Source organism: Rutilus rutilus, assembly GCF_951802725.1.
Source record: "Rutilus rutilus genome assembly, chromosome: 25".
Classification (NCBI taxonomy): Eukaryota; Metazoa; Chordata; class Actinopteri; order Cypriniformes; family Leuciscidae; genus Rutilus; species Rutilus rutilus.
Genome location: NC_140229.1, coordinates 18,096,427 through 18,109,838, shown reverse-complemented (window position 1 = coordinate 18,109,838; position 13,412 = coordinate 18,096,427). Strand labels below are relative to the sequence as shown.

Sequence of the window (13,412 nt, the reverse complement as noted above, 5' to 3'; positions counted from 1 at the left end):
ATCGCAAGTCAGATTGTGGATTGATATCATTCAAAATTCATTGTTTGGATTAACATGTAGTCCCATCCCAAATACACACCATTGGTAGAGAGCTTTCAGGATATGTTTCAGGATTTTCTCAAGATACCCATTTCAGTTAAATCAGTACATTCTATGCTTGCTATTCCAAAAGAATTGATGTTAAAGGCATCCTAACCTCACAACTGACCTCCACTCCCTATACATCCTGGTTTCCTGGTTTTGAATATCACAGCTTTTATTGTCTAGAAATCATGAAGAATCTTGAGTTTCCTACTTTTGTTTGAAAATGGAATGTGAGAGAAAGCCAACACCTCTTAGCCTGGTGGAAAATCCTGAACTTTCACCTCTTCAGGCTACATTTAGCATGTAGATTCACTCCTGGTGCATTCTGTTGAGACAACTGAGACCGACCCTGGTTTGTTGACTTAACAGCATGCTTTGTCTGTAGGTGAATATATAGGCCTATATGCTTTTAAATCAATCACCATGATAAGAAGAGTGCAATCCATTATAAGCATTAAATCTTCTTCAGGTCCTGACCTGTCTTTTTGTCTTATGAACATGACCTTACAATGTTCTATCCTGAAGACTGCTAAACATCTGCTGACTGCCCACAACAAATAAAGTAGGTACTATTCAATATTTAATGATTTTGAATCATTTTGTAACTGAATTTTGTCTGAGGTTTCATCTGCTAGTCCTACATATGCCATGAATGTGAATTTGTATTGGTAGGAAACATCTGCTATAGACAAACATGGAAATAAATTATATAATCATTAGCTGATTAATTGCAACAAATCTATTTACACACATCCATTTACTCAAACCAAGCAAACAGCTTTCATGCTCTAAACTTTTGGTGACCATTCTGTGGACCCCTGATTGTTTCCATGTGTTGTGGCAGATTGTTTGTGGTGGCGATTCATTTGATTACGATAAGCTGTTCTTCTGTTCCACTGAATGTTTACAAGAATACAAAACAAACCATTCACTCATTCATTTACCCCTGCTGTCTGTTCTGAGAGCCTGTCTTTTGTCTTTCTTATTAGTTTAGACAATAAATTAGTGTCCAGCTGCATGTGGTCAGTTATAAGTATTAAATCTGTTATATATAAGTTATATATAATGAGTTATATATCTGATTATAAGTATAAAAAGGCCAATAATAAAGTGGGAAAACTGAAAAAGAAACCAATATAAACAGTTACATATTTGATTTATCATTCCGAAGGAAATGATCGCACTGGAGTAGTGATTGTTAGCATGTTTATATGCTATTAGACTGTAATGGGTGGTTGTCTTTAGAGAAGTATTTCAGCCAATGCCTTTATTAACACAAAAATGTGAATGTGAAAAAATATCTGTGCTTCTGTGGAAAAATATGAATCTATGAGCATCTAAGCTAATGTCATCTTGGAAAGATAAAGTATTTTGTGCTTTTGCTAGAGGTCATCCAATTAAACAGTCTTTAAATTACTTTTCTAAACTGTTTCACAAGTCATTAAACCCAGCTAGTCAAATATATGGTCTGAACTGCACTTAGTGCTTTGAAATAACGCTAACGCTAATGTTTAACGCTAACCACTACATGTTTTCAGGGTAATGGAGTGTCTCCTTACATGTAAATAATAAGCTAATATGATCATAGTAGCATGCAACGGAGTAAAACTCTCTATCTGTCATCTCCTAGATCTTTAAACAAGGTCTTTAAGAGTTAATGTTAGCTGGGTGGAGCACACACTGGCTAGCTGTGCTGACACCCCGGAAAGGTAAATAAAACAGGCAAACAGACTTTCAAACAGTGTTGTTTGTATGTATATGACAGAAAAACCCTTATTTAGCAATTTTCCCGTTTTGGCAAAGGATAATATTTGTGGAAGGATCTCGTAATCCACTGCTCATGACGCGCTAAGAATTTAGCACTGTTCGGCTGCCAGTTTTGGCTACTCTTTGTCATTTCTGACATCAAATTGTCCATTGATGAGAAAAAATACACAAAAAGATGGACTCTTGCTTATAAAAACATTGGCTGTGAAAGGAGGCCTGAGGAATCTGGGCGTCTGTCTCAGTTCAGTTCACCCTGCTGCGCTGGTGTTTGAGAATTCACTCATACAAGGTTCACAGAGACTGCCTGTGTCTCAGACTTCTGGTATGTGACGCAGGAAAAGTCACCATAACACCTACCAATTCTCACATTCATTCACAGACTGTCTCCTGGTGACATCACAGAAATCTGAGGTGACCAGTGGAACCTTTTTCACAAAAACGATTCCACAGTTATCAACATTGCAAAGTTTTTCATATTTTCATTCTAAAAGAAATGTATTTACATTTATAATGCCACAATTTGTGTTATATTTATTACCTTTACAGTAAATTACAAAACAGATTAACACCCCAGACAGCAACATAGTGTCGGCCCAGATCCGGCCCACACGTGGATTCCACATGGTCCAGATGTGGGCCGGTATTAGTATTTTTGTATTTTTCTAATACAACGGCTGAGGGAGTGACAACAAATTTGACATTCTCTCTTCTGACTGCTGTAATCAATCTCTCTATATTTTTCCCTCTTTCGGAAAGTCGTTGCTATTGGAGAAAATGGGAATACAAAACTTATATTTGTTGCCGTATCCCATTCACCACTATAGAAGTTTACCCAACTATGACGACTTCTGAACGCCGGAAATATGAGAAGGTTCCCTACCTGACGGCTGGTGTTTTTCATGCCAGACCAGAAAAACACTCTCCCTCATTGAAAACTATTAACCAACGCAGTCTTTTTGCTTCTCATAATTAAAGAATTCACGTCTGACGGGTGGGATTCTGTTTTGCTTTCATTCCTTCCATTAGTCAGCGATTCCCAAAGAAGGCATCGAAAGAGTGGGGGAGCGGCTCTGGGACAGGAAGGACCGGGGGAGAGACACACAACGTGGTAATGTCATTAAACCTCAGGGTAGTGGAAATGGAAAAGCACACCATGGGCTCTTTGATCGCTCTCAAAGCTCCATCTTTAAACCTGCTTACTGTGGTTGCCACAGTAACATGGCAAATATACAAATTTCATGATTCTGGCACAGACCTTTGCATCAACGAAAACGGGTGTGTGTAGACAGCTGGCACGTCATAAAAGGAGAATTGAATGCTAAAAAACTATTCTAGAGCGGCAAACTTTGGAGAGGAATGTGTGACCAGTAGTAGTAGATCTTCACTTCCCTTTATCCAAGAGATAAAATGATGAGGGAATGTGGGGGAAGCAGAACCTCCTCTCAACTGAATTTCCGGATAAGACAAAGATATGTGGTCGTTTCTCTCAAGAAATAATGCTTTTGAGGAAGGTTCTGGGTAGGATTCTTGATTCTTCTGATGGGAAACAGTGTGGTTTTGTTGATACAGTGTGGTCTTTGGTGCATATTGTCATCCTAAAAAGGCATTTCAAAGGCATATCTGGGGCCTATACCATGAAGCCGGTTTAGGTGGCTAGCCAGGTATGTTTCAGTTTAGTTTGCGCCAACCCTGGGTTTTAGGGATCATGAAAGTGGTTTGGCTTTTAGCAGTGTTCATCGCCATAGTAACTATGGTCCGGGGCAGATTATGTTCCAGGTAAGAGGTTGCAAACCGAACTGGGACCAATCAGCTGTGAGCAAAGTGACACATGTCTGATGAGATAAAGTCACTCCACCTGTTTCTACTTCAAATTAAAGATTAATACATAGTAAATTATTTTTAAAGACAAAATCGTCTGGCCTTTAGTAATGCTTATTTAGAATAATAATTTGAATGATATAGATATTATATATGTCATTATTATACCCTTAATCGATCACACATATACAATTTTAGTTGATCAAATATAATTACACACAGTTTAAATGAATAAATATATAAAGGTAATATAAATACACTTTAGAATCAACAGATAAAGGTATAAAATGACTACATGTGAGCTTAAATATCCAATTCTCTCTATACCTTTATCAACTGTATAAAGTAACTTCACAATTTTTACTTGCACTAATATAGCAAGACTTTTTCTTTTAGTTGTCCTCTTTCATAGACAGATATTTTCTTCTTGCTGTGTAAATTTGTTTAAATTCTTAAATCAATCTCGTAAAATTCTGCAGAAGAGAGAAGTGAATCGCGCTGCTTCTCTCGCGAGAAATGAATCACAGTTTCACTCTTTCTCAGCATGTGATTGGCTGTTCGCTACTGATGTCACACCTAAACTCCTAAACTCAGGATCAAAGCCTGAGTTGACAGAGAGAGTTGATGATCAGCATCATGGTACCAACAAAGCCTGGTTGGACTGGTTTGGTTTTGTCAACTCGAAACTAATCCTGTAACCCTGAGTTTGTTCAACTACCATCATGGTGCAGGCCCCTGGTCTGTTTCAAATCTAATTACCACAGGCTTGGTTTACTAGCTCTGAACTCACATCTGCACTGCATTTCAGTAAAACCCAAGTGACTCAGCCCTGTCAACATCAGTTAGGTTAATAACCATGATTACAATGTTCCAAGAGCCCCGAGTGATTTGATGTACCTCAACATTGTTGTTCATGGTACTGATGAACCGATGGCCAGGAATGCGCTTCTGATTGCACATCACCCCAACATCCTCGCTGTGCCTGCAGTCCGACACCCCAAAGCCATTCGAGGGGCATTCGGCTAAAGATTTCTCTCTTCCTGTGCAATGGACATTGTCTAGCCAAATGCGACCTGTGGAACAAAGAACAATTGTTGGTTTTGTCAATCACCAGCAAATGTTCAAAATCCATTCGACTCCAGTGGGTTAATAAAGGCCTTCTGAAACGAAGCAATGGGTTTTTGGAAGAAAACGATCCATATTTAAAACTTTTAAAACTTTAATCACTGGCTTCCAGCAACGGCCGTTCGCGCGTTCATGAGAGAGTCGAGTTCCGGCGGAAGGGTGACCTCTGACCCGACGTATGACATAGCTTCTCTTCTCTTATATCGAAAACTTCTCATTTTAGACTACTTATTTGTGACCGGCGTTTTGTTTTGCTCTGCTCTATACTCTGCACTTCCGCGTTCATAAATTCTCTAAAAAGTTTACGATGCGCCTACGTCCTACATCGGGTCAGAGGTCACCCTTCCGCCAGAACTCGACTCTCTCATGAACGCACATATGGATGTTGCCGGAAACCACTGATTATAAAAACAAAAACCCATCGCTTCACTTCAGAAGGTATTTATTAACCCCCTAGAGTCCTATTAATTACTTTTATGATGGATGGATGTGCTTTTTGGAGCTTCAAAACTAGGACACTATTGCCATTACAAAGCTGGGAAGAGCCAGGATATTATTTAATATAACTCTGATTGTGTTCGGCTGAAAGAAGAAAGTCATATACACCTATGGCATGAGGGTGAGTCAATTACGGGAACATTTTCATTTTTCAAGGAACTCTCAAAATGTACCCTCTTATTCTACTTTATCTAATTCTAAAGCTGTATGTCTTCCACAAAAGGTGAGTTTTTAAACAATATCCTTAAAATGCACCATAAAGGTTCATTAAAAGTGCTTCACACCACTTGTGTGCTATAATGTTAAAGTGTTCTGAAAGTCTTTGTTCAATGAACAGACCAAAATCAGATAAAAAATCAAATCTGCCCTAGATAAATTAATTGTTCTTTTGAATGGGATCTTTTTAATTAATATGCTGAATGACTCGATCATGAAATGGACTGATTGGGTTCTCGGGATCAACTCGCTGATCCAATGAAAAAATACGTTTATGATGCTTTTTGAAGCTTAAAAGTCTCAGTCTCCATTCATTCTTTAAAATCTCTCAAAAATGGCATGCAGCTTTGAAGTGAAGGATGAATTTAAAAAGGCTGCTAGTGATATAGCAAAACCTCCTTGGTAAACCATCTTTAACCGACCTAGTCAGTCTAGATCTAGCTATTTTCCTTGCTTCAATATAAAGTTATCCTTCCAGAATTTCCTCTCACTGTGCATTACATGCTGCATATGATTTTGCATACTCAGTGGAAAATGAAATAAAAGTGTAAGGCCAGTGGTTATTCTTCCATAGGGCTCAATCATAACCACCCACTGAACTCTGGAGTTTGATTTACAATCTTTGGACAGATTTATTGAAATAAATCATCATGTTTCTTTAGTAAAGAGACAGAGAGATGAGATTATGTCTGCTCTTGACGTTGAATCTTGTTTCCATACTTTTTCGTCTGATTGGTATCAATTACTGCTAATGACTAAAACATGATGGATTACATTAGTAATTCCACATTGTGGATCTTTCAATGGACCATACGCTTATAATATGCTATCAAACGGAGTTTTTGGAGTAATTCTTGCCTACCTTCTCCTTGTCCGAACTTTGCAGATGGGGACCAACCCACTGCTCCCAAGAAGCCAAGCTGCCGACACGCAACATGAGCCGCTTCGATTGAGAAGTCATCATCACAGACAGTCCCCCATTCATTGTTGTAAAAAACCTCTAGACGACCCTCGTAATGCTTGCGTTTATCACCGGCTAGGCGGAGTTGAATCTTGGGTTGCTGGGATTCGGATTGGGCCTGAATCAGAACCAACAGATTGAAGATGTACAATGCAGAAGAGACCGCCATGGCTAAACTTCCACAGAGTCCTGCGAGAGAATTAAACAGCACAAACACAAGATTAACAATGTAACATAAAATAACCTGATTTACTAAACCAATTTGGGACATTATTCATGACAGATTCATTTGGTGAACTGGACATCAGCATACTCAATTCAGTGTATAATGACCACAAAAACTGATTAGATGAATAGCTACAAGGGAGGTAAAGGTCTTTTCTTCACTAATGCAGAGCATGTGTATGAACATGCTGAACTCCGTCTCAATGTCAGTCCACCCTTCCCCAAATCCTGAGGCTATAGCATGCAGACAGATGTCTAGTGTCTACCTTTTCCATCAGTCATCCCAAATCCCAATCATCTCTGTCAGTCAGAGGTTTTATTTGTAGGAATAAGACCTATAATACAGACATTATTGATTGATGTCTCACAAAGGAATGCATGTACAGCATTAAAAGCAGCATATATATGCACATTAATTCTGAACTCAAAAAAGACAGCTCAGCATTCAAACAAGAACTATGCCAAATGGTTTCCAGGATGTTTCTAGTTTCTAGAAACAGCAGCACATATGACATTACAACCTCCTTCATTCATACACATCTAACCGAAAATCTAGTGGGCATTTTCATAGAAGTATAGACATCTACACAGTCAAGATGTTTAACTCCCATACATGTATCATGTACTTTGTGTGAAGTAGGCTAACTAAACTTTTATCTTCACGATATGATGTTAAGATTAGCGGCTGAATTCAAGTTTAGCACACTCCTCATCTGTCCACCCAGCAGGACAATTACCCGTAACACAATATCCCATTTCCTGACTCATTCCCTTAGGGATTCTGTTCCAAATAATTCACTAAAAGCTGCCTTTACAGTGAGTCGCTTTATTAATTTAAAGAGACTTTAACGTGATGTCAATCACTGTCCACTCCAAACAATGCAACCTCATTCGTGCCAGTGTTGCAGAGCAAGCTGCAGCAGGAAAACACACTTAGATTCATGACATCATTGTTAAAACGTGACTGACTTTTTTTTTTTTTTTTATTACACATTAATTGTCTTATACAATATGCTATTCAGAGCCAAAAAAGTTTGTACACATTGATAATGTATTAATAGTTTATTATACAGAGATGCAATTAAATAAAAGTATAATTAAAAGAGTGTGTGTGCGTGCGTGCGTGTGATTGTGTCATTATATTTCTAAGCTGTAAAACAATTTAGCTATTTAAAAAAAAAAAAACATTAAACATTGTTGATTTTTGAAAAACAATTTTCTGGGGGAAAATATAGGCATAGCCAACATAATTTGTATTTGAGGCGCAAGGAAAGTTGTAGAAGGCTTACCTCATCACTTCTTTTATAATACACAATTTTATAATCATACATTAAATACATTCATTTTCAAAAGTCTATGCCGGAACCAACATGAACAACGAACGAGTACATTTCTAAGAACATGACTGTAATTTTGTAACGATTGTTCCTACATATTCATAATACTGGGGTTAAATTCCAGTCATGGCTATATCAAATATCATAATCACATTTAGTTATTAATAAAGACATCCAAAACAACTTCGATGTCAGCATTTGAAGTTTCAAACAGAATTCGATTCAGTGGTAAACAAATTATTAAATACTAAATATAATTTCTGGTTGGCGCCTTAACTTACCTTTGGACAAACTTTGTTGTAGTGAAGAAACTCTGCCCAGTTACACGCGCAGCTGGATCTGGATCTGGATCTGAATCTGGATCTGGTGCAGCAGTGCTGGTTCTGTCTGTCTCCTGCAACACTTTTAAACCAGTAGGCTACACTCGCTTCACCGCCTCCCACCAGCACTGCAATATGAAACCAGCCATCGCCGACACATTATGAAAGTCACAGACGCCCCGTGTGTGTGTGTGTGTGTGTGTGTGTGTGTGTGTGCTGCACATGACTGTCGTCATACAGCTGGGGATGCCCTGTAGACCTACGTGAGGGTTCTCATGCACGACTAACGCTTACTTTTCCATCGACGGACAGAACGACAGACGGGCATGGATGGATGGATATAAATAGATACAGTAGATAGACAGGCATGGATGGATGGATGCATGAATAGACATGGAAGGGTGGATGGATGATATAGACATGGATGGATTGAAAGAGCTGGACAGTAACAAAGTACATTTAATTGAGTACTGTACTTAAATACACTTTTTGAGTATCTGTACTTTACTTGAGTATTCTTTTTTCTGGAAACTTTTTACTTCACTACATTTGAAAGACAAATATCGTAGGCTACTTTTTACTCCACTACATTTCTGTCAAGGTCCTTGAGTATAAAGTAGTAACGTCAGTCAGGGGATGATTTTGGTTGCAGGGGTTGCATTTTGGTTGGAAACAAAGGTCGGGTTGATGTCAGAACCCGATTTTCATTTTCAATCACAATTCAATGTTTGTCCAACGTTAGAGATTGACGGATGGATGGATGAATAGACATGGATGGATGGATGGATAGACGGATGGATGAATAGACATGGATGGATGGATATAGACATGGATGGATAGATGGATGGATGGATGAATAGACATGAATGGATGGATGGATGGATAGACATGGATGGATGGATGAATAGACATGGATGGATGGATGGATAGACATGGATGGATGGATATAGACATGGATGGATAGATGGATGGATAGATGTACATGGATGGATGGATAGACATGGATGGATGGACAGACATGGATGGATGGATGGATGAATAGACATGGATGGATGGATGGATGGATGGATAGACATGGATGGATGGACAGACATGGATGGATGGATGAATAGACATGGATGGATGGATGGATGGATGGATGGATGGATAGACATGGATGGATGGATATAGACATGGATGGATAGATGTATGGATGGATGAATATACATGGATGGATGGACAGACATGGATGGATGGATGAATAGACATGGATGGATGAATATACATGGATGGATGGACAGACATGGATGGATGGATGGATAGACATGGATGATGAATATAGACATGGATGGATAGATGTACATGGATGGATGAATAGACATGGATGGATGGATGATTGATAGACATGGATGGATAGATAGACATGGATGGATGGATGGATGGATGGATAATTGATAGACATGGATGGATGGATGGATGGATGGATAATTGATAGACATGGATGGATAGATAGATAGATGGATGGATGGATAGATGGATCACAATTAACAATTTGTTTTTACCTGGTCATTTATTAGTTTATTCATTAGTTCAGCAGATGCTCAGTTGAGCTCAAGTACAACAGAAAATAAAAGAGATCAACACAAAATCTAAGCAGTGTTTAATTAACCCCGGTGTGTGTAACAGCATGAACACACACACAGATTATGCTGCTGCCCAACAGACAAAAGCTCATCTATCAGTTACATTAAATAGATCAGAGGAGGCTTTATTTGACATGTATGACTACAGGGTTCACAGGGAACTGACAGCCAGTGTAATGAGCAGGACCCCCAGCTGCAGGACAGGGCTGGAGCTCAGGTACGGGGCGGCGTTGTTTTCCCCGTGGCTGTGGGACCGGTGCGGGCCGTTACAGTCATCGTTGAAACAGCATTCCAGCTTCACCTCACCATTGCTCATGTGAGACTTGTCACAGAAAGACTTGTAAGCGCATGACTTCATCACAGAGTCTGTGGTGAACAAAACACATAGATTTAAAGAAACTTACAATAACACTCCCTCAGTCCGAGCATTGCTAAAGGATGCATCAGATAATCCTCGTTTGGTCTGTGCTGTTGGTTGAGTGTGTATGCAGTCCAGCACACACAGTATTATGTAATAGAGCAGACCGGGGCTAGTTGTCACAAGAACTGTAGGCTTTGAGTCAGAAAATAATTTACATGAATGTTTGTTTAGCAGTGTTTTCGGCTTCAAACACATAGTTCAAAACTGACTTAAATCAGCACATTTTTTATGAATTCTGTCCTCCAAATTAAAATATAAATTTTATTTGTTTGTTTGTTTGTTTGTTTGTTGCTATAGATACTGCAAACAAGTGGAACCATACTGACTGAGTACTTTTCATACTATAAATATCAGGTCTTTGCAAGTGTTGTCGCATATTTTACTTGTTATTTTATTAGTTATAATATTTAATATAATTTATTGTCATATTTGTTATTTGAGTGCTTCAAAGGTATGTGTCTGTACATACATTGTATTTCATAAATAATCACACCCTCGGAAATAACCCTCGGTTACTGTGACAACTAGCCCCGGTGGTTTGCCCCACTATATTAAATTGAAACGCAACAGAAATGGTCAAGAGGGATGTCTCCTCCATGTGGCCAGTAAGCGAACTACAACAGCAATCTCTCTCTCTGTCTCTCTCTGTCTCTGTCTGTGTGTGTGTGTGTGTGTGTGTGTGTGTGTGTGTGTGTGTGTGTGTGTGTGTGTGTTTGTGTGTTTGTGTGTGTGTTTGTGTGTTTGTGTGTGTGTGTGTGTGTGTGTGTGTGTGTGTGTGTGTGTGTGTGTGTGTGTGTGTGTGTGTGTGTGTGTGTGTGTGTGTGTGTGTGTGTGTTTGTGTGTGTGTGTGTGTGTGTGTGTGTGTGTGTGTGTGTGTGTGTGTGTGTGTGTGACAGTGTGTGTGTGTACTCACTGGGTCCTGTGATAGTAGAGCAGGCATCTGAGTGAGCAGGACACACTGTCGATCCCTGCTGGTAACACTCCTCCATGTTCTTAGACACACACGTGTAACACTTCAACCCCTCACCTTTACACGCCGAACAAGACAACACAGCTGATCTGAGATTATACCACTCCAAACTATGCAGACACAAGTAATCTTTTTACAAGGACTGTACTGAATATATATATGTTGTACTGTACATATGCTATACAGTACCTGTCAAAAGTTTGGAAACATTGCAAATTTTTTTTACATTTCCTTATGTTCACCAAACCTGCATTTTTTTAAATAAAAAATCTGTAAAAACAATAATATTGTGAAGTATTATTACACATTAATAGAACTTATTTTAAAAATGTCATTTATTTCTGTGATTTAAAGCTGCATTTTCAGCATCGTTACTCGACTGTTTAGTCACATGATCCTTCAGGAATCATTCTAATATGATGATTTGATGCTCAAGAAACATTTATTATTATTATTAATGTTGGAAAGTTGTGCTGTTAATACTTTTTTCAGTATTCTTAGAAAGTACGATGAACAGCATTTATTAAATGTGTGTATTACATTTATTAAAGCATTTGTTAAATAGAAATCTTTTGTAACATAATGTCTTCACTGTCACCTTTGATCATTTTAATGCATCCTTACTGAATTATTATTTTTCTCTCTTTTTAATCTTACCAAAAATGTTTGAACGGTAATTGTTTCCACAAAAATGTTAAGCAGCAAAAACTATTTTCAGCATTGATGATCATAATAAGAAATATTTCTTGAGCATCAAATCATCATATTAGAATGATTTCTGGATGTATTTATGGTACATCTAAAATAAATCATTTCATATATTTAATTCACGAATAAACTAACAGTAAATAAATAAATACTTTTATATAGGCCTACATTTTGTAACAGCAACGTGTTGTCGTCAATATCCATACATATAATTACACTACAATTGTTAACATTAACAACACCTGTTGCTGTATATAAAAATATATGACTATATAACATAAATGTGATTATGATACATCTAAAATAAATAATTTCATATACATTTAATTCATGAATAAACTAACAGTGAATAAATAAATAAACCATTTTATATACATTTTGTAACAGCAACGTGTTGTCGTCAATAATAATAATTACATTTAATGTAAAAACACTTGTTGCAGTTACAAAATGTATATACAAATTTGACTATTCATAATACATCTATCCATTTTAATATTTATTATAAATAATAGAATTAATAATAAATAATAAAATGTATATTATATTTGTATACATGTATGCACAAATGTATTTTGTGTGGAGGAAATAACAAAATATTTAATTAACATGGTAACATTATTGTAAGTATTTTTGCAAAATCTCTATTACAGGAGTATCAACACTCAAAATCATGGCAACATTAAAATGAACCATAAAGCAATATGAAAGGAAAAAAAAGACATTTGATTTGGATGCACCTGGTACTATACAGATACTCACTGTGTAACACAGCGGTGAACAGGACTATTGCGGCGAGGAGAGTCTTCATGTTGAGGAGATGCTGTGTGGAGAGAAGTGCTGAGACAGTGTGGAAGTCTTAACTACAAAACACCTCAGCGCCTCTCCATAATCCCACAGTGTGCATTCATCACCGGCTTAACACACACAACGCATCTGCATAATCAACTGTAAACCGGGATGAACGGGGCTGCACCATTAAAGAGGAAAATTTGATTTATGATCTGGACATTTCTCTGAACATCTCAACAGATTTCCTTTTTAAAAATTACTACTGGCCATGCAAGTCAATAACACTTACCAGAAGTCCACAGAATGACATCCAGGAACTTATTAGTGTACTGTACATTTCACTGATTCAAACATTGCATTTGTTGTGTGTTATTTGCAGCACAACACTGTTTTGATTGAATTCACTGCAGTATATCTGTCCTCAACAAAAGGACAATCTCTTTGTGAGTGCACATATTAATACCCTGTCACCAGATATCCCTCTTAAGAAGAGATTAGCTATATATGCAACACACTCACAACCTGAGAATCATTTCTGTAAAGACATA

General features: G+C 37.7%; 2 protein-coding genes across 4 annotated transcripts in view; both read right to left on the bottom strand.

Annotated features, from left to right (window-relative positions):
• Positions 1-8,571, bottom strand: part of loxl2a (lysyl oxidase-like 2a) — a 28,593-nt gene extending 20,022 nt beyond the window's left edge. The window contains exons 1-3 of the mRNA XM_084401000.1: positions 8,313-8,571; positions 6,371-6,658; positions 4,567-4,742 (exon numbers count right to left, since the gene is read on the bottom strand). Of these exons, the coding sequence (XP_084257126.1) occupies positions 4,567-4,742; positions 6,371-6,638 (444 nt within the window). The 5' untranslated portion in view covers positions 6,639-6,658; positions 8,313-8,571. The remainder of the gene's footprint in view (positions 1-4,566; positions 4,743-6,370; positions 6,659-8,312) is intronic.
• Positions 8,572-8,877: 306 nt separating this feature from the next.
• Positions 8,878-13,315, bottom strand: LOC311284585 (uncharacterized protein). 3 transcript variants are annotated; one of them, XM_084399686.1, is made up of 4 exons: positions 13,154-13,313; positions 12,835-13,042; positions 11,308-11,421; positions 8,878-10,339 (listed from the first exon to the last, which is right to left on the bottom strand). In XM_084399686.1, exons 2-4 carry the CDS (start codon positions 12,881-12,883, stop codon positions 10,125-10,127), a joined length of 378 nt encoding a protein of 125 aa, XP_084255812.1. In that variant the 5' UTR covers positions 12,884-13,042; positions 13,154-13,313; the 3' UTR covers positions 8,878-10,124. The 3 variants fall into 3 exon arrangements, with proteins under 3 accessions (XP_084255812.1, XP_084255810.1, XP_084255811.1); XM_084399684.1 differs by having other exon boundaries at positions 9,891-10,339; positions 11,308-11,448; positions 12,835-12,895; positions 13,154-13,315; XM_084399685.1 differs by having other exon boundaries at positions 9,891-10,339; positions 12,835-12,895; positions 13,154-13,315.
• Between the last annotated feature and the right edge of the window lie 97 nt (positions 13,316-13,412).

Coding starts and splice junctions, on each gene's coding strand:
- LOC311284585 (XM_084399684.1), bottom strand. CDS start 13,201: ATGTACAGTACACTAATAAGTTCCTGGATGTCATTCTGTGGACTTCTG. Junction 12,896..13,153: donor TGTCATTCTGTGGACTTCTG/GTAAGTGTTATT, acceptor CTCTCCACACAG/CATCTCCTCAACATGAAGAC. Junction 10,340..11,307: donor CTCTACTATCACAGGACCCA/GTGAGTACACAC, acceptor TGTTCACCACAG/ACTCTGTGATGAAGTCATGC.